Below are 27,938 nucleotides of genomic sequence, written 5' to 3'. Positions count from 1 at the left end.
TCGTCCTGTGGTTTGTTAAAAATCACTATTTCAGTCCATTAGTTTAAAAATTGCGATTTCAGTCCGTGTGGTTTCACTTTCGTGACCATTTTCAGTCCCTGTGGTTTCACTTTCGTAACCATTTCAATCCATTTATTCTGTAAGTACAGGGACTGAAATGGTTACGAGGTGGACTGAAATGGTTACGAAAGTGAAACCACAAGGACTGAAATCGCAATTTTTAAACTAATGGACTGAAATAGTGATTTTTGACAAACCACAGGGACGAAAACAGTAATTAACTCTTTTTAATAATCTAGCAATAGAGCTTTAAATTTTAAGTCGTCCTGATTGGAATTGATAATGTCAGAGGATGAATGCGATAATGGAGTTAAAGAAGACATTATAAAAACATCATGAAGGTTTAGTTGACAAAAACTTAATTTGTAACGAACATTATGTAGATGTACTATTGGGACGTGCTCAATTGTCTCAAAATATTAGGCTTAACAAATCACACTTTAACGTTTCTACGTTTAAATTATTTTATGTGTTTAGTTGGTGTTTAGCCACCCGCGTAGCTCGCGGGGTCTTAGGCTAGTTTACAAATAAAACAACACAATTTTGAATAGATCAAATCGATTGAATATGGTAAGATATTGAAACCATTATTTGATTAGGGTACAACCATTTAAGCACGATTTACAGCCATACATGCATAAAAAATAGATTGAATTTGGTAAGGTAATGAAACCATTATTTGATTAAGGTACAACCACTTAAGCACAACTTACAACCAATATTTGATTAAGGTACAAACATTTAAGCACAACTTACAACTAAACATGCATACATTATTAAGGTACAACCACTTAAGCACATCTTACAACCAAGATTTGATTAGGGTACAAACATTGAAACACAACTTACAACTAAAGATGTATACAAATGTTTCAAATTAATAGTATATAAATATAAATGTAACCAAGTTTTTTTTTATTATGTAGTGTTTGATTAAGGGTTTTTTTTTTGTGTGTGTTATGCAACGTCTTGAAAAAAGATATCTGTATTAATATTATATTTGGATTTATTTTTATTTTATTAGTAGATGTTTTAAAGATTTTTTTTCTTTATTCATATAAAAAACTGAGTGAATGGTACATAGATTGATGGAGGGTGGTAACGCAATATTGAGATAACACAAAATGGTGAATGAATCATGTGTGACACGTGGTCAAAAATTTGGATTTTACACAATAAAAAAGTTTTGACAAAGTACAAAAATGTAATAAGTTTTTTTAGTAGAAAAATATAAAACCAAATGTAATAACATGATATTCGCATATGCAAAAAAGTAGTCAAAGGTAGGTAGATATGTTATCAAAGTATTATCAGATGACTAAAGCCACAAACCCACAGAGTTTTCAGCGAACAATATACGTAGCATGCTGTGTTGATTGTATGGGCCAAAAGATAATTGGTAACTTGGAATCTACAAGCATTGTTCGAGCAGCTTCGATAAGTGTCTTGTTCTTTCTTTCTGCAACGTCGTTTTGCCGAGGAGTTCTTGCTGCACTATACTGAAGGCGAATCCCTTTTTCCTCACAGAAGGAGATAAACGTTTGGTTCTTAATTCTGTGCTATCACTTCTGATAGATTTAACCTTCAGTTTGATGACATTCTCGATCATAGGAATGAAGGTCTTCAAGATGTCAGCGGTTTCGCTCTTAGCTTCAATAAAATAGACCCATGAAAATAGAGAAAAATCATATGTAATCACTAATCAATAAGAACTTTTAGCTAAACTTTTAACGCTAATAGGACCAAAAAGATCCATATGTATCAGTTGTAATGGAGAAGTAATCGTGTTCACTGCTTTGAACTTGTGTGGCTTTTTGTGCTACTTGCCTTGGGCACATCAGATACATTTTTCTAAAAAGGAAACTCTTTAATTGGCAAACCTCTTACTAAATTTAAATTTGAAAGTTTATTCATATTTTTGAAATTCACATGCCCCGTTCGTCTGTGCCAAAGCAGTGATTCTGATTCTGATGCCTTAGAAATTAAACAGGTAATATGTTCAGTTGGCTTGGCATTTTTCATGTTTAGAACATATGTATTATTTTGACGGGGTGCTTTGAGTATGATCATCTCGGAAGGAACTGAGTAGCCAGGCTTGAGAAAAACACATTCTGCATCATTGAATAGAACCGATATTCCTTTGTCACGAACTTGTGATACGCTCATAAGATTGTAACACAATTATGGGACATAGTTAACATTTTCTAGACTAATTGCATCTGAAACGACGTTTCCAAGTCCACTACTATCTTTCCTCCTTTTTCCTCACCGGCAAATGATACGAATTCACCATCGATAAATCTAAAGTTCGTGAGAAGATCATTCAAACCTGGCATGTGCCTTGAGCACCCACTGTCTACATGCCACATGTATTCCATTAACGTCTTGAAGCCATTTTTGCATTTTATTCTGTTATACAACAAGAAGAAGAAAATATATATAAAAGTTAGTTGACGATCGGATCCCAAACTTGTTTCATTTTTAATTTATAATGATTTTCCTTGATAATATCTTCTTTTCTTTTCCAAAAAAAAATTGTGTTAACAATATTTCTAACCGATTTCTTAAAACTGTCAAATTGCTCGGTAATATTTTTAGCGAAATTTTGATTCGGTTTTGAAAACTTCTTGTTTTTGCACTGTTTCGCTATGTGTCCTAAATGACCACAGCGAAAGCATTTGGTGCAACGTGCTCTTTTCTTCTTAGAGGTTGATACGTTGGAAGATGATGTATGTGATGAGAGTCTTGAACTGCATGATATGTTGTCTGATGATGCAGTTGAACTTGAACTCTTGATTTTCTTCATTTTCTTTTCAAGACGGCTCTCATATTCTATACATTTTTCATCATCTTCACTGTCTGCTGAGATGTCGGATCTTTGATCTCCACTCGAGCTTTCTTCACTCTTCTCTGAAGTTGTTGTGCATGAGTCTTCATTGCTACTTTCTTCTATTGACTCCTTGTCAGAATTTGACATACCTGTATGAGATGGAACAAATTCTGGAATTTCCTCAGTGTGGAACTTTCCGAATATGTTTTGTTTCAATTCTGGAACAAATACTGGAGATTCACGTGTCACACCCTGGCTTTTGCGGAAGCGTGGGTTTATTTTGGTGTGATTTCTTAATACCATAGCACAATCATAACAATGCTATATGAAAATAAAACACATGATAGTCATCCATTCATTAAGTTTAAAGTTTCCACAACATCATTGTTTTAAAAGTTGACACATGAAACAAAATACAACCATGACATAATTAAAACGTGTTCACATGACACCACAAAAGACTTGAATAAAAACATGGTTTAAAGACGTGTAACCCGTCCAGGCAAGGGTCACACCTCCTAAACCTGGATGGCATCATTATTCACTACGCAGCTTCACACAACGCATTCTCCGCCAGATCCACTAATTTCCTGAAATACATGTAGTTTGAAAAATCAACAAAAAGTTGAGCGAGTTCATGTGTATGTGAGTATGTATAAACCTTTAAAGTATGTATAAAAGTCCCTGGTATGTAGCAATAAGGAAAAAGAGATCACCAATGGGTTGCAAAACCACTGGTATGTGTGAAATGGTGCAGGAAGTACTCAAACCTAGCAAAGTTGTACCGGGCTTCCGGCTGGAAGACATAGTCACCTCTATGGGCCGCCCCGGCCTCATGGATGTGGGCTCACTACACCCAAATAGATCTATCACTCATGTCCCTCGGTCCTACGACGAGGATTAATGGCCTTAAGTGTTATACCCACCACTCACATGATCTAAGTAGTAACCCTCCTTAAGCTAACCATACCATGTATAAAATTGTTTGTAATAATTGTAACATGTATTCCACCCCCGAAATATAAAACTGAAAACAGTAAGAGAAAAGGGGGACATGAACTCACAGAAGTGCGTCTCCTGAAATAGTCGTCAATCCAAACTGGATCTGCTACGCGACGACCTACACGTACTAATGCCTATTAGACGGATGGGCCGTGCCTTGGCTTAGAGTTTAATGTTTTGAATTGCGTTACTTTGATATTATCCCAAGTTTGGCTACTTGTTAAAATAATAATTATTATTTTAACTTAACTTCTATTTTTAGGAAAAATAGTTAGGCAACTATTTCGTATCCACACTTCTCAAGTATTTTATATGTATATTCCTTCCCAAGGATGGGGGTATTTATACATGTACACTTGTAATTCCGAAAAATATATTTTAAGTCCCACTTAGAAAAATATATTTAAATTATGTGTCCAAAAATATCATATTCCCAAAATATATGTATTTTTCATGGTATTTGTCAAGTTATATTATTTTACCCTAAAAATAATACAACTAGTTCACAAAGTATGCTAATACTCACACAAGTGTATTAGTGTAAAATATATACTCTAAATATATTTTATCCGTTTTTATTTATAAAATCGACCTCCGTTACTTTATATTTTTGGTAACAAAAATATGGCGAAGTTTATATTTGAAAAACAAGATATAAATTATACTAGTAATGCTTGTCTAGAAAAATATTTTCTAAGTGTTGGATTTTTAGAAAATTTCGCCAGAGTTTCCTTGGTAAACGGAGGTGTCCATGCTTACTAGCATATCATTTTCTTTTCGGAAATCGTTTAAGTCAACCAACAAATTACTAGACAATATTACACTAGTCAAGTGCCAAAAACAATGCATTTTTCATGACAACATAAACTTGGTGTTTCATAAAAATGCGTAGTAATTTAGTGGTGTATTTAGTGGGTTTAGTCACCCTCCAAGGTGTGTTTATTTTTGTAAAAATTTCGCTCTCGGGATTTTTAGAGGTTCACAACTTGTGAACTTATTTTACAAAAATATCCATTTACAACTTTTTCATGTCTTACAAGTATATACTTAATTCTTCCACAAATGGTGTAAAAATCATGACTTTTCAAAAACCCGTCTTTTAACTTGGTTTGTCTAGAAAAATCATTTGTAAATCTCGGGTCCATACGACCATCTACCCACTTAGTTCACTTATTTTTTTTCAAGAAATCACTTTGTTACCAAGTTTATGTTGAAACATGGAGGTGATCTTTTTATATAGTCCACTAATCACCCCCGAACTTGTTAACTTAAGTTTTTAATCTTACTTTAACAAGTTCATCCATGATGTTAAACACCCTATTACTAGCAATCATCAAATAAACAATAACAACATCAAAACAACTTTATTTTGTCAAGAGTTCATCCCATTTCATCTTAATATTAGCTTTATGTTTAAGTTGTGTTCATGATCTTTTTAGTGTTCTTGTGGTTACATCACAACATAACTATTAACCACCATAAATATAAAATAAAAGATGATTAAAGAGGCTTACTACTAGCTTTGAAGCAAGGGAAGAAACAAGATGAAAAATGAGTGGTTAAAGGCAAACGGGAGAGGTCCTTGACGATCCGAGTGTTGCACACCTTCTAAATTGGCTTCTTGCACCTTGTAATAACCTTGGAACACTTGAGATGGCAACAAAAAAATAGTGATGGTGGCAAGGGGGTTCGGCCGAGCCTTGTTAGGAGGAGAGGAGAAAGTAGTTTTGAGTTGGTTGGTTATTTTATAATTCCAATCCTTTTTATCCTATGGTTAATATGTCAACCATAGTACATACATAATCTCACTAGAGATTGCATGGGAAAAGCACAAAATTCAAATAAATATCGTGTGGGACTATGTGAGTCGAAATCAGTAAAGAATTTGGGGGGGGGGGTTAGTGTAAGTAATTAGGGTGCTATGTGTAAGTGTGGATGGTGGGTGCGCGTCCAATCAAAGTCTTCATATTCCCTAGGTGATCTCATGGGGAATTGGCAAGATTTAAAAAAAAAGGAAAGAAAACCTTATAATGGGTCCCTAAGTGGACGGTTACCACATGATGGGGGGGGGGAAGATGTAAATTTGTGGGTAATAAGTTAACTAGTGGGAGTTTAATGTTATATCCAGTGTTTAGTGTGTACCGGGTATTATGTAAGGTGTTATAGTATTCGGGGACCATGACTAGCTCAGAAAAATAAAAACAATGTGTTTGACAATATTTTTGTGTTCCGAGTAAAGTCCGGTTGTTCGGTTGGGTGTTGTTCCGTTAAAGTGCTAAATTAATCCATAAGGTGTCTTTTATAATACTTTTAGTGACACTTTTAATTCCCAGCACTTTGGAAAGTATCTAGGACTAATTTGTCAAGTTTTTGCACTTTACTAGCATCATTAAATGCTGAATTTTGTTATCTAGTGCAGAATTCTGCATTTAGACTATGTTTTAGGCACTTCCCGGCACTATAACTATCACCTAGTGACGCAGTTTTATGGTCCTCACTTCCCTACACTCCCTACTAGTGTAGTATTCTATTTCTGGCTCATTCTGGCCTCAAAAACATTGTCTGTCTAGGTGTTGGCATTGTCAGCATGTCTCTGGGTTATCTGCTCAGTGTGGTAACTGTGCTTTGTGCATCAAGGTTATCACTAATGTTTGTGTGTAATAAATGTAGTGACAGTATGAAATGTGATGCATATGTATGTATGTAACAGGAATCAGTATGCAGTTAAATCAACAGTTGTAATCAAGCACAGTCATTAAGCACAAATTAAACATTAATTAAGTGTACGGATACCTGTAATTGTGAGGGTTGTCACGTCACGCACAAATTTTCATCACAGAAAGCAGAGTGTAAATCAAAACATTCAAACCACTACATTCTCATGGTCTTGGGTTATAGGTTTAGGCTTAGGCCTTATATAGTCATCCCGAATATTTAAACTAGGTTTAATACAGTCAGCCGTCCTAGTTAGATAATTATTACATTCATCCAGAATAAAAGTCTTGTTTATTTTGCCACAGTTCCGGGCGAACCAATTAACAATGGTGTAACTGTATCCTGAATACCCTATTCCTATTTTCTTGCTACCACAATCATCATCGCACACATTCTCCTCAAATTCAATCACATCTACATTGCTTTCAAAATCGTTAGTAATTTATCATTTCCACAAACGTTATTTTGAGCAACTAAATCATTTTTATCAATTAAATCATTATCAAGATGAGGAGTGGGCATGGGTACATAGTTTTTGCTGTGAGGAGGATGAAAGATTTGTCTTTCATTTCCAAATTTATCTTGGTACCCAATGTCGTCCTTTTTATATGTCAGCCGGTGGCAATTTTTGATGTCAACCAGTGCCTTTTTACTAACGTTCCATTTATCAATTATAATTTGCAATTTGTTGTTCTCGTTTTTAGATTTCTCTAGTTTTCAGTTAAGTCATTTATGAGAAAATCTTTTCTGAAAACAAATTCTTTTAAAGTTTGCATTTCAGCTAAAGTTGAATTTAACTTTCTCTGATATGCTGCTTCGTTTTGTTAGTTCTTTGTTAAATTGCAAAACTTTTTTCTTTTTCCCTGATTAGTTCACGGTTGATAGATTTATAATGAGTTACAGCATTGACACATGGTTGTGAGCATAACTTGACTTTGAACTCATAAGGAATGTTGTTTACCAAGTCCTTCTCCTCCTTTTCTTTGCTATATTCAACCTTCATGGCTGCTTCAGGAACTTGCTCTTTGTTTTTCTCTCCACTGCTGCCAACTGCTTGAACCTTCTCCTTTTGCTCGGTTTTTACAACTTCTTCCTTTCCTTTGTCAGTTGTAGGCTTGGTTGTGTTGGATATGCTCCTCAGCCCTTTGTCCACATATTTATCTCCCTTGGGAATACCTGCATTTTTGTTGCTAAGAAAGTTTGATGGAAGTGGAGCTAATCCAGCTGAAATCTTTGCCATAAGAGCTCGATTAACATCAGTCTTTGCTTCAGCAATCTCCTCAGCCCAATCATAATCTTCTACGACCAAAGCGTTCGCATTGTTGGTTGCAGCATTTTCACTTCCTTCAATAGCAATTTGCCTTCTCATTGGAGCAGCTTCAATGTCAAAGCCAGCTCTCCCCAGTGATAGCCTTTTTCCCATTTTGCCTTGAAATTTTTTCAGCCTTAGAGTTATCATTTCCATCTGCCACTTCAAGTCCATTTCCTCCATATCGTCTGGATCTACTTGATACATATCTTCAGTGGTAAAAACTTCCCTCTTTAGCTCTCCAACCATAAGTGCTTCATAACTGCTCAGAAAGGTGTTAAACAGAGCAACATGTTCAGTAGAGATCTTGAAAGCTTGAGCATCACCGACCATAGTAACTTTTTCATTAGACCGTGGAGCCTTTGTAAAGTTTGCGAAAGCATTGTTGAAGTTCGATTCATTTGCAGCTGTGAGCTTGAACCGCCGGAGGTTATAGGGAGTAGCAACAGATTGGGTGGATTTATGAGAGTATCCGACTGGGTTCATTTCTCTTTTGGTGACATCCATTTCAAAGGCCTTTAGAGTGTTGATCAGATCTGATATCGTGGTTGGGTTTGGATTGTTCAAGAAGTCTCGTTTGTGTCACACCCTGGCTTTGCGGAAGCGTGGTTAATTTGGTGTAACTTCTTAATACCATAGCTTAATCATAACAAAGCTATATGAAAATAAAACCATGCAAGATCATCCATTGATTTAAGTTTTAAAACAAAAGTAACACAACATTGTCTTAAGCGTTGACTCATGCAACGGACACTACAACCTGATAACTTAAAAACATTGTTCAGAAGACACCAACATCAACATGAAATAAACGCAGTTTAAGAACTGTGACTCGTCCAGGAAAAAGTCACATCCCTTAAACTTGGATGACCTCATAACACTTATGCAGCGGGAAAACGTAACATACCGCGCCAGATCTTTAGTTCCCTGAAATACATGTAAGTTGGAAAAATCAACAAAAATTGTTGAGCGAGTTCATGTGTAAGTGAGTAATAAAACCTTTGTATGTATAAAATCCTGGTATGTAGCAAATAAGGAAAAAGAGATCACCAATGGTTTGCAAGGCCATTGATATGTGTGAAGTGCAAGTAAGAAGACTCAAACCTAGCGGATTTGGCGTTGGGTACAAAGTCACCCCGAGGTCCGTTATGTTGGGCCTGGGGCTGGGCTCGCTACACCCAGATAGATCTACCGCTACTGTCCCTCGGTCCTACGATGAGGATTAATGGCCTCAAGTTGCGCCTACCCACTCACATGATCTAAGTAGTAACCCTCCTTACGCTAACCATACCATGTAAAAAGTACTTGTAATCATAGTAACATGTATTTCACCCCCGCAGTTTAGAAAACTGAAAACAGTTAAGAGAAAAGGGGGACATGAACTCACAGTGGTGCGTCTCTATCAAGAAAATCTCCTGATCAATCTGCTGTGCGACGACCTACACGTACTAACTTCTATTAGACGGACGGCCGTGCCTTAGTTTAAGGTTTAATGCCTTTGGGAAATAGTTAGACAACTATTTCGTAATTACACTTAGTAATTATTTTGGTAAACATTTTCCTTCCCAAGGATGGGGGTTTTAATACATACGCGTTTCTGAATTTTCGGAATATATTATTAAGTCTCACTTAATAAAATATATTTTATTTCATTAATCAAAAAAATACTTTACTTCCAAAATATAAATATTTTTCCCAAAAATATTATATTTTAATCCTTATTATTTTTCCCAAAATAATACTCTTGTCAAAATACGAGTTCACTAGTATTTTTTCGAAAATGCGTAAGTTACGTTTAAAGGTCGGGTGGTATTAATAATGCCGTTGTAACTTAATATTTATTGTGAAGGCGTTCGTATTATTTTGGAATCATTAACATTCGGTAATATTATTTTTACCCTAAAAATAATATTTGTATAGTTAACAAAATAATTATAAAAATTTACACAAGTCTTGTTATGAAAAATATATATCAAATATATATTTATCAAGTTTTATTTTGTGAAAATCCCACCTCCGACACTTAGAAATGTTGTAAATAAAATCGTGGCGAAATTTATATTTTTGAAAACAAGTTAAAAATATATTTATAACACTTGTGATGAAAATATTTCCAAGTGTTAGGTTTTTGGAAAAATTTCGCCAGAGTTTCCCCTGTAACTGGAGGTGGCCATGCTTTCAAGCGTATCATTTTCTTTTAAAATTCAAACCAACAATGTTCCCAACATTAACAAACAATATTTCAACTTTAAACTAGTCAAAATAGATCTAAATCGCAAAAATACATAAACTTGTGGTTTATCTTAAATATGTAGTAATTTCCCCATATTTTTAGTAGACCTTTTTATAAATGAACTCGGTTTCTTGTAAATCTCGTTTTTAAAGAAAATACATTTCCACATCTTCTTGTCAAAATTTACAAAAATAGTTCTTTGTCAAAACTTCTTGTTTCACAAGTGTCTACACACTCGTGTGTTCACAAAAATCACCTTTATTTAGTAAAGATCCGGTTTAGAAAACACGATTTCACTTGACACTTGGTTCTTTGAAAATACCACTTGTAGATCCGTAGATCTACTAGTTTACAAGTCTATTTCATAAGAAATATAGTCTTTACACAAGTTCATGCTTAATGTGTAGTAGTGTTCATCATTTAACCCCTTTCACACTTTAACATATCCTAAGTCATGTTTCATGGACACGACTTAACCGGGTTAGATGACGATCCAAGCTACTACTAGCATAGATCAACACTAAATAATCACAACAAAACAAGTCTTACAAGTTTTACACAACTCCATAGCTTTTATCCAACATGTTTATCATTTTTGTAAACTTTTAGCATGTCATCTTGTATGTTCATGATTTTTAACCGACAAAGTTCATTTTAACCACTTTAGAATAGATCAAGAAGGCGTTTAGAGTCACTTACTACTAGCTCGAGGCTAGGGAAGAAACTAGTCGAAAAACGAGTGGTTAATAGCGTTGTGGTGAGGTCCTCGCGATTCCGTAAGCACCGGGTCTCCTTAAGCGTGACCCTTCTCCTTTGTATGTAAATAATGTGGCTTAATACAAACTTGAAAATGGTGGGAAGTTGTTAGGGGGTTCGGCCGAGAGTGTGGCAAGAAGAAAGAAGGAAAAGCAAATTTTGGTTAAGGGTTTGAGTAAATGAAAGTAGTGATCCTCATGCATACTTATAACACATATTTCTTAATTATCCATTATACAAAGTGTAGGAAAGATATGGGACAATCATAAATTAAATAATCAAAATTTTGTGGTGGTGGTTTCCTAGGGAAACCGATCGGACATAAGGGGGTGGCACTTGGTTTGTTTTGAACTAAATGGTTAGTGATGGTTAGTTTAGTTATGAAGCAAAATTAGTTAATATGTGTGTTGTAATATATAACGGGTATTAGGGTATTCGGGGACCCTAACTGGCTCAGAAAAAGAAATACGATGTCATTGTTAATAATTTTATGTCCCGGGTTAAGTCCGGTTGTTCGGTTGGATACTAGTCCGTTAAAGTGCTAAATAATTATTTAAAGTTTTGTTAATATTATTTTTAGTGACACGACTTATTCCCGACACTTTGGAAAGTGTCTAGTAATATTTTTCTAAACTTTTGCACTTTACTAGTTAGCTTAATGCTGAATTTTTATTTAAAGTGCTGAATTTTTGTACTCAGAATACGTTTTAGGCACATCCGGTCACTATAATTAACACCTAGTGACGCAGTTCTACAACCCTCTTATCCCTACACTCTCTACTAGTGTAGTAAACTATCTTCGGCTCATACAGGCCTTAGAGGCAGTACCTGCCTGGTGCTAGCTATGTCAGCATATTAAATGGGTTATCCGTTCATTGTGCTACTGTGCTGTTGAGCATCAAGGTTGTCACTAGAGTTCTTGTATGTAAATAATAGAGTGACACCAAATAAAGTATGATGCAAGTATGTACATATATCAGTATTCAGGTAGCAGTTTATCCATAATTTCAAGCAAGCACAGTAATTAAGCAGTAATTAAATATTAATTAAGTCGTACGGAGACCTGATTTGGTGAGGGTTGTCACAGTTTGATCATCATACATTGCAGGCTCCACTCTTTAGGAAGAGAGTCCAAAAGCTTCTTAATTGCAGCACGATTAGCAACAGGGTTTCCAGCCTTCTTCATTTTCGTTATCATGTTTAAGAATCGACTAATGTGGTCTGACAGACTTTCTCTGCGGATACTTCTGAACATGTCATATTCTTTCTGCACCATGTCTCTCTTGTTCTGAATCATTTCTTCGTTGCCTTTATAGTAATCAATTAAGGCCAACCAGAGTTCATGTACGGTAGTGTATTCCTCAAACATGTTGCAATCATCAGTTGATAAGGCCATTGTCAGAGCAGCGTGAGCCCGACGGTCACGTTGGATCAATGCCTTATCTTCATCGGTAAAGGTCGAGGGATCATTATTGATTACACGAATGTCGTTATTAACTGTCATGGGGACATGGGGTCCGACAGTACCGGAGATCCATTAAGTATAGTCCCTATACTCAAAGAACAATTTGATTCGATTTTTCCAACTCCCAAAGTCGGCGGATCCCTTCAATTTTGGAGGGCGGGTTGTAGTTCCGGTTTCTAGTTCAGGTTGAGCAATTGGACTTAGTTGATTAATTGACATTTTGATTCTTAAGTTCAAATTGTTAAGAGCAGGTTAATTAAGCAGTTATTTGTGGAACTGGGCACAATTACGCAGGTTTAAAGGTACTGGGCACAAATGCGCGGTAAATACACAGCTTAATCAGATTTCAGGACAGACAGACAATTACGCACAACCAACAAGTAAGCTGGTTGAATGGTTTGGTTTCTTGGACCAGCGTAAATAATAAATATGCTGACAGATCAGAACGACACAACAATCCTAGTAAAAACACCGAACACCATGATAAAATCGCAAGAGATTTGTATCACTGACCCCGAAGTCACCTTCGGGTAAATGCGCGAAAAGAACAAATATGCAGGATTCAATAAAAACGCAGGCTTATCTACGCGACCTTCAACAATTACGCTCAGATGGGTTTTAAGTACGAACAAAAACCCTCTAATCACTCTAAAACAACCCAAAAACCATAGTATTTTGTATCAAAATGAACCGAAAACAAACCTAAACACTGATTAATAACAACCTTTTCATTGAACACTCCAAATCATGACATTTTTACCAAAAACTTTTGAAAAACCTTCTAAACTTTGATAATCTCAACTAACATCATCCAATCATGAGCACAAAGGATCTGATACCAAATTGTGAGTCCCAAATCAGCTACGGATCACAGTGATAATGATTAACAAACACACAAACACCTATTGATTAGGTGTTTGAGTGATAAAAGTAAGAAAAACAAAGTAGACGATGAAGAATCTTGAATAAGTGTGAATCAACCATTGTTGATATAGAATCCCATAAGGTATAACACAATCAAGAGCCTGGATATTCGAATTAAGCACACAAATCTGAAGAACAATAAGAACACACCTAGTCCAAGAAACTTAGAATGCTAGGTTGTGGGCTGATTGTATATATACTACGGCTATCCCGCGTAATTATAATTACCCCGCTTCTGATGAAACATAATACAAAAACTTACAATTTCACCCCCAAGACTATTAGACTATTACAAAAGGCCCTAAACTATTAAACTCGAATACCAACGGTCTCAAAATGTTCTAACAAAACCCTTCATACATGTTGTATTTTAAATAACTATTATATTATCCTCTTTCTCCGCTATCTCTACATACATGTGTGTGTTGGTCCTTCTGAGAAGGCTTGTAGTGTGCAAAGCGTACAACGGATCCATGATTTGATGTGTGACGAGGGTAGTTCGCCCGATCTAATTAGGATGGTTTTAGACACAACATTATACATGGTTAAACACATCATTGTAAGCGTTCTATTCATTTAGACATCATCATCATCATACTCAGTGGATCCCACCAATAGCAAAGCTAAGGTAGTGTCTAAGGAGGGTAAGATATAGACAACCTTACCTCTACCCCTTAGGAATAGAGAAGTTACTTCCAGTGAGACCCCTGGCTCAATGGTAGTTTTGCATCAAGCCTGGGACATAAGGCACATAACACTCAGCAATTAAGACAAAGGCCGATTAGTGCATGTACTCCCTTGTCTTTCGAATATCAACACCACTACATGATGCATGATTAACGATCCCCCCTCTTTTAAAGTTATTTTCACGAAATTAGTAAAATAACGTTAAAATTAGTGCACTTTCACTTTTGCCCCCCGAGCGCCCACACATATATATACATTATATGCGCATATTGCAAGCGAGGCGTATTTTATTCAGACATCAAACAATAGAAAACTAGAAGCATTGATGTAATTATCAGATGAATTGTTGCGATCAACAATACGACAACAGATTTAGATGCACTATTATAACTAGTTCAAAAGCATATTTATAAGACAAAATTGCATAAATCAACCTTTATCTCATACCTAAACTGCACTTCATACCTTTTACTATGAAATCAGCAAAACCCAACCTTTATATTCATGTTTTGATACAGGGGTCAAGCTTTAACCCTAACCACGTTTATTTTTTTCTATTAAGTCACCTCACATGCTTTGCATGTGAGAGTCTTTTGGTCATTTTAGTTATCTTTTTAATAGTTTTTTGTTTTTTTAAATATTCCATTGATTAGTCACTACTTAGAAGACACTTGTCTCACTCACAAACGACAACACCCCTGTCATATCTCTCTCACGCACCATGTCCGTACACCTACCAATACCTTTTCTTCTTCCTAGAACAACCCACACACACTACACACTTAGAAAATGGCTAGTGAGAGAGATGTAGAGAGAGTCAGAAGAATGAGAGAGAGAGAATGATGATCGGAGATGGTAACCGGTGACGGATAACGGTGATGACCGATGGTGTTTTGACTGCTTGTAAATTGGAGTCATCAACAATGAATCAACAAGAACAATTATACAATGATAACGGTGATGACCGGCGTTCCTTTTTCCGGCGCCCGCAAGCTCCGATTCATGACTGTTTTGAAGGTTTTTTCTTGTTGGGGATGATAATAAGACAACCCATATTATTTTTAAATAAATATTCTAAAAATAAGATAAACTATTGAATTTATGTTATAATTTTTTTAAAACGTAAAATAAATAGAATAAAATTATTAACGTAAAATAAATAGTATAAAGTTATTTAAGCTTAAAGAAAAGATGTGCTAATTTAAATAAAAAAGGTCAGCGGATTTTTTTATTTTTGAAAGGTAAAAAAAAAAAGTCAGCGGATGACAACTTAATTTGTTCAATTACCCTTCCAACCGTATTGTAGTTTTCTATTAGTTAATCATATTTAATTTCTTAATAGTTATGAATTTATCACCATTTTAAAGTTAACGATCAAGTTAATCACCATCATTATCATACTCAAATCAATAGCAAAGCTAATCTAGAGTCTGAGAAGAGTAAGAAGTCTGAGAAGAGTAAGATGCAGACAACCCTACCTCTACATCGTAGGAATAGAGAGACTGCTTCCAGTGAGACCTCCAACTCGATAGTAGTTTTGCATCAAACCTTAAAAATAAGACACATAACACTCAGCAATGGAATTGGGACATAACACTCACATTAACAATCAAGTTAATGTGATATATAATCTAGAACCTTTTGTAGTTCTGAATTTATCACCATTTATATCTAACATCAATTTGTTTTATTTAAACCAAATAAATAATTAAACAATAGTAACATGCAAAATGCCAAAGTTATAGATGCAAGTGCCGTCATCGATTTGAAGACCAATGAGATCGGGTTCAAAAACATTCTAATAAAAAAAATCAATAATGTGAAGATATACCATGTAATGCTATATACTATTATACTAAAAAAAGGTATTTTTATAATATATAAACCAATTTACATAAATGAATTATTCTTATTAAATTAAACATTATAAAACCAAGATACACATCTACAAATTTCTAAACACTTCTTCATACATGACATTTGTAGTTTTATTTGTAATTTGACCATCCTCATCAAGTATGAGTAGCTTAAGGTCATCTCTACTTTTCGCTCTGGACAATGCCACGTATTATTGGTCATGCGTAAAAACTGTTTTTTTTAGAAACAACCAATCTTACATAGCAATTGTTCCTGACTTTTATCAAATATTACTTATGGATAAGATATACTCCTAAACAACGTGATTGCCATCGTTACCGATAAGGTTCCTCACTGTAATAAACAATTAATTGGTAACCTTGAGCGAAATAGGTAAATCTAAATAAGGAATTTCAAGCATACAATCAAAATCCATATGATATAAATTTGTTTGTGAAGATAAATTTATATATGTAATCACATATGGTAGTGATGAAACCGAGAATAATGACTAGATAGAGAATAGAGATCGATTAGAAAACTTACCTGGTGTGAGTTAACTTGCAAGGAGAGGTCGGTTATTATGAGGGTTTTTGTGAGGCTACAAAGAGGAGTAGCTCAATTATAGGAGTTTAAAGAGGGTCTAATTACGATTTTTAATTCTAATTTAGAAAACCAAAGTAAATCTAATTAAAATTTGTTTTCCATTTGTAACATCATAATCAAATTCATATTAACTTTAAAAGGCTTATAGATCAAATTAACTTGTATTTTACAAGCTCAGTTACGTTGAAAATTGTCAAGTGGCATTTTATGGAATCCATTTAAAAAGCGTATAGATAAAATTAACTTATATTTTAAAAGCTTAATTATATTAGGAATTGCCAAGTGGCATTTTATGGAATCCTCGTCGAAGCCTCTTGTGCCCCGCCCTCCCTTATATATATTCTTGGACAAATTAATTCAATATTATATATATATATATTCTTTTTAAAATGTAAAAATTATTATTATTTTGATAGTTTTATTTATGATTAGTGATTACTATATTTTTTATCATTATAAATTTATTATTTTTGTTTTTTTTTTCCAATTAAAACAACTCTATTGTTTTTAAAAAAATATTAAACTTTTAAATTACTAAATATGAAATAGCTAAATAAACCTTATGACATATGCAACGTAATTATTATTATTATGCATTATAATATTTATGCAAATATGAAATATAAATATATATTTTCACTGAATTGAATAAGAAAATGCCATGTGGCATTAATAGAACTTTTGAATAAGAAAATGTCATGTGGCATTAATAGGACTTTTTTATTAGAATTAGACTAGTTTATAAACCCGTGTATTACACGGATTAAATATAAAAAAATTAGATTGAATAATATTTTAATTTATAAGTATTACAAACCTATATATTACACACATAAAATATAAAAAAATGTAAATCATACTTCTATATAATCTTGATCATATAGTTAAAAAAGTGTAATAATAGTATAATCTAATTATTGTATTTTTCCGATAAGTATTTATTTAAGGATGGTTTAGTAAAAAGATCTAAGTATTGTATTTTTATTTTACGATAATATTTAATAGAATACATTGTATTTATCTAAGTAATATTAATTAAATAGTGCATCCTAATATGGTTATTAGCATATTTAAGTTAATTTTATTATATTACTAAGGATAAGGATTAAAGCGAGAGTGACACGTGACAATAATTGGAATTCTATATTAAAAGTTAAATTAGATTTGAAGTTTTATTTGTAACTTTACCATCTTTATCAATAATTAATATTTTAAAGCATTTGGTTTTAAAAATATATATGGTTAATCTTAATGAGGAGTTAATGAGTTATATTACCAAATAAAGTTAATGTAATAATCCATAAATAATTAAATTGAAGATATTAATATTAATAGAAAAATAATAATAATAGTTTTGTTATAGATAATAATAAACAAACGATAGAGATAAAGTAATTTTTATATTTTTATCTCTATATCATATAGTATAATTTATTAACCCAAACATCATGGTATATCAAATTTTGTTTAGGGAGAGAATGTTTATTTAGAATTATTTATTAATATGGATAATGGTCTTTATATTAATTTACTTATTACTTATTATTTATTATTATAATGGAGGTAATATAATAAATTGCCATGTGACATTTTTGTGAAATCCTTTATTATTAGACAATGCCAAATGGCATTACGGACACTCTTTTATTAATATTTAATTAATAATTAATAGAATACATTGTATTTATCTAGTAATATTAATTAAATAGTGCATCCTAATATGGTTATTAGCATATTTAAGTTAAATTTATTATATTACTAAGGATAAGGATTAAAGTGAGAGTGACACATGACAATAATTGGAATTCTATATTAAAAGTTAAATTAGATTTGAAGTTTTATTTGTAACTTTGCCATCTTTATCAATAATTAATATTTTAAGTCATTTGGTTTTAAAAATATATATGGTTAATCTTAATGAGGAGTTAATGAGTTATATTACCAAATAAAGTTAATGTAATCCATAAATAATTAAATTGAAGATATTAATATTAATAGAAAAATAATAATAATAGTTTTGTTATAGATAATAATAAACAAACGATAGAGATAAAGTAATTTTTATATTTTTATCTCTATATCATATAGTATAATTTATTAACCCAAACATCATGGTATATCAAATTTTGTTTAGGGAGAGAATGTTTATATAGAATTATTTATTAATATGGATAATGATCTTTATATTAATTTACTTATTATTTATTTATTATAATTTAGGTAATATAATAAATTGCCATGTGGCATTTTTGTGAAATCCTTTATTATGAGAGAATGTCAAATGGCATTAAGGAGACTCTTTTATTAGTATTAGAAGATTAGATTAGATTAGATATTCAAAATTAGTCATAGCTACTTATTGAGTTATTTCAAAACTAATTAAGCTTTTCTTACCTTAAAGCTCCCGATTGAAGTATAATTGTTATCATAATTTTTTAAGACTACCTACCTTTCAAACGAAATCTTTTAAAAACTTTTAAAAATTTACATACCTTAAGATCATCAATAACAGAAAGCGTTTATAGACCATTGTCTCTCCTTCACATTAACGAGTCCAAACAAAAACATCATGGACTCGCACCCTCCTTCCCTTCGCGGCTTTTGCCTCAAAATCCATTGACAATCGATGTTCGTCTCCCTTCTAAGTTAGAGTCATCACAAGTGATTTAACTAATATGAAAATACGATATTACAACTTTATTATAAAAAAAAGTTTTCATTAATGACTAAAGAAAATCATAAATCATAAAATATATATGTATTTATATTTTGAATTACTAAGTCACACAATCACTAATAATACTTCTAAATTTAGATATTTTATCCCACACTTGAGTTAAACACTCAACCTCATCCGAAAAACCATCTTTTTAGCAAACCTGGTACCACTAGACTATACGCTCTTTAGTTGTTTATTTCTTTAAACAACTTAAATTACACCAAATATGACTTTATATGCTCAAATCATTGACTTCAAAGGAAACAACACTTTAATTTGAATGACTATCTTAAATCATTGAAATAGCAATTGTACTCAAATGCCCACCCTATACACTCTTTAGTAATAAAAGATGAATGGGGTGAGATACAGGGTGGAAAATTAAAACTTATGGAGGAAAGTGGTCGACGCTTGTCATGGTAAATTAAATCAAAGAAGTTTTCTTCCTTGTAATGGTAATTTGGGAGGATGTTGGAAAAATATTGTGAAATCGTTTAACCATATTAAAATCAAAGGGAAGAGTGTAAACCATTTAATCTTGGGAAAGGTTGGGAATAGGGAGGATATTAGGTTCTGGATTGACATATGGGAGGGAGATAGGCCTTTTATGGAAAGATGGCCACATTTGTTCAGGTTGGAATTGCTTAAAACTTGCAGGGTCGCTGACAGGATGGAGAGGAACAGGGGAAATGACGGTTTCAATTGGTTTTGGTCTAGAATGCCGGAGTCAGACGTGGAGATAAAGGAGTGGCAGGAGTGCAGAGAGACCTTAAACAAGGTGACTCTTAGCAACTCTAGGGATAGGTGGGTCTCGAATGAAGATAGCAAAGACGGCTTCTCGGCGAAAATTGTCAAAAAGGCTTTAATTGATGAAAGGGGAAATAGTCAGCTTCATAACTTTAAGTGGTGTAAATGGGTGCCTATTAAATGCAACATTGTAGCTTGTAGAGGTAATTTGGATAGACTTGCTACGAGAGTGAATTTAAGGAGAAGGAATGTTGATATTATATCTGCTATGTGCCCTTTTTGTAACGAGTTTGAGGAAACAGTGGAGCATCTTTTCACTTCATGTTCTATGGCGATGCGGGTTTGATCGGAGATGAGTGTTTGGTGTAAAATCCCCCCGATATATATTTTCGACTTCAAAGACATCCTGGATATTCATAATCATTCTCAAGTTGGAAAAAAGGCTAAGAAAATCATTCAAGGTTTGGTTATTATTTCATGTTGGTGTATTTGGAAAGATAGGAACGAATTGGTATTCAAGCAAATCAGTCGAAGCCCGGAGGAGTTTGTTAGTGAGATGAAATAGAGAGGGTATGATTTGATTAAAAATAGAACGTCATGTTATAGTATTAGATGGAGTGATTGGTGTAAAAACCCGATGTATATGTTGTAATTTCCTGCCCTTTGCCCTTTTGAGTCAGGGGTGTTTGTTGTATATAGCCTTTTACCCGTTTGGGTCAGAGGTGTGTTTTTAATGAAATTTTCTTATAAAAAATAAAAAATAAAAGATGAATTATATTAACATTTTGCATAAACTAAAAAAAACCCAAAAATCAAAAACCAAAAACCAAAAATGTTTTGCAATAAATGATGGTGGGGTTGATTTTGAAAATAAAGTAAGGTCTGGTCTATTCGCACACACTCTTGGTCTATTTAAACACCCCAAAGCGCCCCGCTATGGCCAAAGAGGGGCGCTTTGGTGTAAAGTCAACAGACAAGGTCTGACAGGTTCAGTCCTTGTCTGTTGACTTTACATCAAAGCGCCCCGCTTTGGCCTAAGCTGGGCGCTTTGGTTTTTTTTTTTTTTTCAAAGCGCCCCGCTTTGGCCTAAGCTGGGCGCTTTGGTTTTTTTTTTTTTTTTTTTTTTTTTTTTTTTTTTTTTTTTACATTTTGGGCGTATTTTTGACTGGTGACTGGTCTACGTTTAAGTTCAAATTTTACATTTTTGGTCCAAATTTTACAATATTTAATTTGTTTGTGCACATATATCTAAAGGTGAAGTCTCATCTCAATATTTAATTTGTTGAGACATATCACTGTCATGTACAACCCTTTCCAACTCTTTGACTAGTCCCATCCGTGCTATAGTATACATTTAGCAGTTCTTGTGGGCTCCACAATACCACTTGCCACAATGAAATATAGTATACATTAGGGTGTAGGGAGTGGTTAGACATTTGAAAGTGGTAAACTTCAAAATTAACCAATGAGAGTGTGCCACGTTATTCAGTCATAAGTGTTTAAACTATGTTGAAAAGGGTTGGCAATGGTTAGACACTTGGTGAAGTGGTAAACTTTTTTTTAAAAAAAAAGGTGTGATTGGTTAAAGATGGCATGGACCTCACTACCGACGGAGCTTAAATAGCAAAAAATGAAATTTTATGTACATGAAGCCTGTGTTGGGAGGATTAAAGGCTGGAAAAACAGAGTATGGAAAGTGTTGATGATGATGGTGATGGTGTGAAGGTCCTGAGTCTGACAAACCAATCTCTCCAAGACTCCAAGACTCCAACTCTATGACTCGCCATGCAAAACCTTCTTTCACGCCATAAAAGGGGAGGGGAAATTACCATATTAGACATCATGTGCCTATACGAAATACATGCTCTCCACTACTGAACGAAAAGTTAAATGTGTTTAATAATATTGACGTTAATTCTTTTACAATCCAAAAGTACGTTTGTGTTTGTTCAATATATGCGTTACATCACGTTAAAAACCGAATGTCACCGACACGACCCAATCAGATTCAATACGCACTTGTACGACCCAAAATGACAATATACATCATAATACTACAATTAATGAAAAAATACGTCATATACATGTACGGTAGGCGGCTGATACACATAAAACTACTCATAGGAGTACTTGTGCTTTCAAATCAAAATGATACGATATAATGGAATACGACATCACACGTAACCGATTTGATTCGAAACTTGCAGTATAGTCCATATATATTAAAAAATGATGTATAATGGAAAAAGCGTAAAATTTAGGCTATTATCGACGCGTTTGTGAATTAAAAACAATTTTAAAAAATTAAAAAAAGACCCTAAGCGCTGCGCTTTGACCTAAGAGGGGCGCTTTGCCCCAAAATGTAAAAAAAAAAAAAAAAAAAAAAAAAAAAAAAAAAAAAACCAAAGCGCCCAGCTTAGGCCAAAGCGGGGCGCTTTGATGTAAAGCAACAGACAAGGTCTGACCGGTTCAGACCTTGTCTGTTGACTTTACACCAAAGCGCCCCTCTTTGGCCATAGCGGGGCGCTTTGAGGTGTGAAAATAATTTTGGCCGTGTGTGAATAGCATGGTTCTAAAGTAATCCACTTAGATTGAAACAAACAATACTAAAATAGTCCCACACAAAGCCTTTACACCTATATATACAACACAATATATTATACAAAAAAGACATACATTTCTTCATACTCCTCCACCCAAACGCGGATTCTTCGGTGGTCGTCTTCTTCCTCCCGCCGTCCACTTTCTCTCTCTAAAACCTTCTCTCTCTATAAACACTTTCCACCAAATCCCCAATCTCCATTCACACCCACAAAACTTCCAATCTTGACTCTTCAATGGCAATTTCAAAGAGTGTAAACAACAAGAAACAGCTTCATCATCACTCCTACATCTCTGTACCATCTGAGATTATAAACTCTCTCTCATCAGCTAATCTCCAATCTCTTGTTGATACACCCAAAAAAACAGCTGCAGTTTCCAAAGTTAGCAACTTTAATAAGTTAAAGATCATCTGTAAGAACCCTAGAGTTTGGTTCTTGTTGCTTTTTTTATGTGGGTTTCTGTTTATGTTAAGGGTTTATAAATTTGACCCATTTGGAGTATACCCATGTGGGAATCTTGAAAAAAAAGATGATTCCAAGGTGGGTTTGACTTCTGTGGTCAAAACTGATCAATCTGCGGTCAAGATTGATCCTTTTGTGGGCAAGATTGATGAGAAAGATGAGGAGAAAAGTGGGTTTTGGGAGCAACCAGATGGGTTAGGGTATAAACCTTGTTTGGATTTTAGTAATGAGTATAAGAAAGCAAGTGTTGAGATTTTGAAAGACAGAACAAAGTATTTGGTTGTGGTGGTTTCTGGTGGTATGAATCAGCAGAGGAATCAGATTGTTGATGCTGTTGTGATTGCTAGAATCCTTGGGGCTACTCTTGTTGTGCCCATTTTGCAAGTTAATGTTATTTGGGGAGATGAAAGGTATTTTGCATTTTAAATGTTTTTGAAAAGTTTTTCAATGAGGGTCATGGTAACGTTATGTCCCGAGATCTATGGACGTAGTTTTTAAAAGAATTAGTTTTGCTGTTCAAAAAGGTAGCGGAGCAGATTTCTATTTAGTTACTATGACTTATGATCATTGGCTAAAATGAAGTTATGATCAATGGATAACAGGATTAGGGCTTTATTGATGAGGGTTGGAATATTTTTGGATTAGGGCTTTATTAATTTATTTATTTTTTGAATTTTGTGGTTATATGTTTGGTATTGGCATGGGTGTTGATTGGATTTTTGATTGTGGGTGCAGTGAATTTTCTGATATATTTGATGTTGAGCACTTCAAGGGGACTCTAGCAGATGATGTTAGAGTGATTTCATCATTGCCATCAAACCACTTGATGTCAAGACCAGTGGAGGAAAAGCACACTCCGCTACATGTTTCGCCGCAATGGATTCGATCTCGTTATCTTAGAAGGGTATGCAAAGTTTTGTTCTTTTATGTTTAGTTATGTTTCATGCGACAAATCGATGGAGCTTAGATCATGTCACTAATTATGTTGGTTACTCGGTCAAGATTCTATAGTACTTAGAAGTGATGATTCCTATGTTTGAATTGAACAAAAAAGCATGACCGGAAAATTTTGTTTGTTAATGTAGATGAGGAGAGAAGGTGTTCTACTTCTACGAGGTCTAGATTCGAGGCTATCTAAAGATCTACCTTCTGATCTCCAAAAGCTTCGATGCAAGGTACGATAGAGTCGTATTAACTTGTTAGTTGCAAAGGTCAAATGTTAAGTGACTTTAAAAAATACTAACATTTTCAACTTATACAGGTTGCGTTTCACGCATTGAGGTTTGCGCCACCGATCGTGGAACTTGGAAACAAGCTTACAGAAAGAATGAGAAGCAAAGGGCCTTATCTTGCACTTCATCTTAGAATGGAGAAAGACGTTTGGGTTAGAACCGGATGTCTTCCTGGGTTGAGCTCAAAATACGATCAAATAATTTACAACGAGAGAAAGCTTCGCCCTGAACTCTTAACTTCAAGGTCCAACATGACGTATCATGACCGGAAACTTGCCGGTCTTTGTCCTCTAAATGCTCTGGAAGTTACACGGTAAGTTCTTTTGCTACATAAAGTTTTCAACTTTCATTGTTATTTGACTTTTGGAAATTATATTGAAAATATTGTATTTATGTTTAGGCTCTTAAAAGCTCTTGGAGCTCCGAAGAACGCACGGATCTTTTGGGCGGGAGGAGACCCGTTAGGCGGGAAAGAAGCGTTGCTACCGTTGATGAAAGAGTACCCTAATTTCTACAACAAAGAAGACCTCGCTTTACCTGGAGAGCTAGATCGGTTCGCAAACAAAGCTTCGTTAATGGCTGCCCTTGATTACATCGTCTCCGAAAACAGTGACGTGTTCATGCCCTCTCACGGTGGAAACATGGGTCACGCAATTCAAGGACATAGAGCGTACGCAGGACATAAAAAGACGATCACGCCCAACAAAAGACAAATGTTGTCATATTTCTTGAACTCGTCACTTCCCGAAGCGGAATTCAACAAGATCATCTTTGATTTGCACCGCGATTCGTTGGGTCAGCCAGTCGTCAGAACTAGCAAATCGGGACGCGATGTTACAAAGTATCCTATTCCCGAATGCATGCGCAATGATACGTTGGTTCAACGGGTTTTGTAAGTTTTGGGTCAGTGTCAGCAACGAGAAATGGTCCGGGTCGGGCCGGTTTTGAACTGTGATGGATTAAAGTCAATCTTTTATAGATACAAGTGGGCGTATATGCATGCGAAGGAGCTGTGAACAAGAAGGGATCTGTTTTGTCTGTTTGGTTCTTATTTGATTGATTTATTCTTTTTCACTACATGTACATAATAAGTTACATATATACAATGGTTACTTCATTTACACGATCAACAAATCTTTATTCAATTGATTTATTTTATACGTTGTTGACTCCTTTTGAAGACCGAAACCGTACACGGGTCAAAATTGTTAAAAATCTTGAACAAAAAAGGTCGAACCTTTATAAATCTTGAGAAACATAAACTTTGAGTTATTAGATGCATGATTTGTTCGATAACAAACGTATAACGCAACAGTTTGTCAAGTTAATTACGGAGACAGATATTGGTTGTTTGACTTTAAAAGTCAAAGCACGGTACTAGCAGAAACTTACCAGTGAAGCCGATTTCTGGTGGTTGTCTTTGTTCTTGAGGTGAATAATCTGCATCAGGGGTACCCCTTGACCCTGAACATTCATCAGTCAAACATAGTGAAGTGCTTTTACATGTGACCATTTGTAGTCAAGCATGACAATTTTAGGATATAAAATGGATGTGTTTTTTGATAATATTCAGGGGAAAAAACAGGCATGTGTTATTGAAAAAGTATAACTAATATAGGTTGTGAAAGAAATGATCTTCAAATCACAAACAAAACCACACGGGTTTAGATTTCACAAGTAACTCAATTTGACCACAAAAGTCAACTGTACCAACTCTTTTAAAAAAGATATGCAGATTACCATCATAAATTTAGGATCATGTTCATATTCAGGTGGAGGTAGATTATCTTCACTAATAAAGGTGTTATTAAATCTAATAAGATGATCGCCGTAGGATCGCCGTTTGCCGCCGGAAAATGTTCGAAGTTTTTTTTATTTTTTTCTTCTAATTAGCGTTTTACGAGATAATCAGGAGGGTCAACTGTACAAAAACAAATTCGCTAAGTACTCCGGTAAACTGATAATTTTGCTCGCCGGAGGGTCAGCTGATCCCTCTGACCCTCATGTAGTTCCGCCCCTGATTAAGATCAGAATCTGAACCATGAATGGTTGGTGGTGGACTATTAAGAACATGATTGAATTATTATATCCACATGATTAACTAATATTCCTAATCATTCTAAAAGAGTCTATCCTCTTTTGATTCTCAAAAGTCAAAACAAAAACTTTTAAATGCACGGTAATATTAAGAACATTTTGGTGATTACAATGTTTAATTTTTATATGTATGTTACTAGGTTAAACTCCGCGTGTACACGCGGTTTAACGAACAAAAATGCTTTAATGAAACTAAACTTTAAAACGTGCAATATAAAGTTTTATTTGAAGTTTACTGTTAAGAGTATCAGTACAGTAATAGTATTCATTATTTGTCTAAAATCAATCATCCTTCCAAATAATACTGTAAATAAACTGAAATAATACAATGAAACATAAATCCATTCAATTTAAGTGCTGATAAACACCACAAAACTATAAACTTGTAATGAATATAGATTCTGCAAGAAAAAAAAAAAAGAAATCAAAGTGAGGATGACATAAGTATATGCCCAAAAAAGTTACAAATGAAGAAATGAAATTCAAAATTAGGTTTAGAAAAAGTAAGTTCTACCAAGCATTTCTTTTCCTCTGTCTCTTGCTTCTGCTATGCTTTTCCTCATATATGATCCAAATTCAGTTGTTTCCACTCTTCAGACCCCAAAACATTTTCCCTTAACACTTGAGCCTGCCCTTGTATATATAAGGTTGATGATTAGATGAATGGCAATGGTGAATACACGACATTAAAAGAATGAAACCTCGTCATATTTGCTATTTATAAAAATTTATAGAAGCATAAGAGAAACTGTTTTGACTTTCAATGATTGTTATTATATACTCTCTTAGTTGCCACCGCTTCGCATTTGCGATGACAGGGGCAACAAATAATAGAGTAGCCCCATCCGACATCTCTCCAGCCAAGGCTCCAGTTGCGCTAGTTTCCACCTGTAAATATGATATGTTTGATAGAGCCTGACTTAAAAAATTATTGTAATGTGCTTGTAATATTATATAGCTAAGCAATGAGTAGAGTGGCAATCTAGACCCAATTTTAGTTGATTGGGTTGACTCAAGTGAATTTACCTCCAACGCTTCTACATGAGACGTTTTAAAAAACAAAACAGGTCAATAGATCAAAAGTTGGCCAAAGTATTTTTTAATACACAAAACGTTCTATAACATTCTAATTTAAAAAAAAAAATTGATAAATCCCTAAAATGGTAATTTCATCATATTTGACACACTAATTAATTATTTGTAAAAAATAGGACCAAAAGTGTTTTGGGTCAAGGCAACGCGGTTTGGTTCAGCCTCAACGAAAGCACTTCCCACTACCCAACTTGTCTGACAGCCCAGCTAGGTCACAATATTGCTAATTTATATAATTTTTTAAACAACATAACTGTAAGTTAAGATGAGAAAAACTCTAGTCTAACCTCAATTACATCCTTGTTGACATTTCAAGTTAATTGATATACACTTAAAAAAACGGATCCATATGAAAGCAAATCTGAAAACAAATCTTGATGTATCCAATGAATCGGAAGTTATATCATATGATTCGGGTCATGGATTCCATGTTTTATCATGAGCGGGAAAAAACAATGGAACCTCTCTAAATGAAGGCCGCATGTCCCAAATTTAGTTTACTTTATTATATGTATAGATTTCTTAAAATAAAATAATAGACC

The 27,938-nt window shown here is 34.2% G+C and overlaps 1 protein-coding gene across 1 annotated transcript; it reads left to right on the top strand.

Moving 5' to 3' along the window:
* The first annotated feature begins 22,548 nt into the window (after positions 1-22,548).
* On the top strand, positions 22,549-25,365 carry LOC110874545 (O-fucosyltransferase 20). The gene is made up of 5 exons (XM_022123135.2): positions 22,549-23,385; positions 23,711-23,879; positions 24,061-24,150; positions 24,237-24,520; positions 24,608-25,365. Exons 1-5 carry the CDS (start codon positions 22,748-22,750, stop codon positions 25,101-25,103), a joined length of 1,677 nt encoding a protein of 558 aa, XP_021978827.1. The 5' UTR covers positions 22,549-22,747; the 3' UTR covers positions 25,104-25,365.
* The last annotated feature ends 2,573 nt before the right edge of the window (positions 25,366-27,938 follow it).

This window comes from Helianthus annuus, chromosome 1 (assembly GCF_002127325.2).
Source record: "Helianthus annuus cultivar XRQ/B chromosome 1, HanXRQr2.0-SUNRISE, whole genome shotgun sequence".
NCBI lineage: Eukaryota > Viridiplantae > Streptophyta > Magnoliopsida > Asterales > Asteraceae > Helianthus > Helianthus annuus.
The sequence above is the reverse complement of the archived record's forward strand: the minus strand, read 5'-3'. Positions and strand labels throughout refer to the sequence as shown.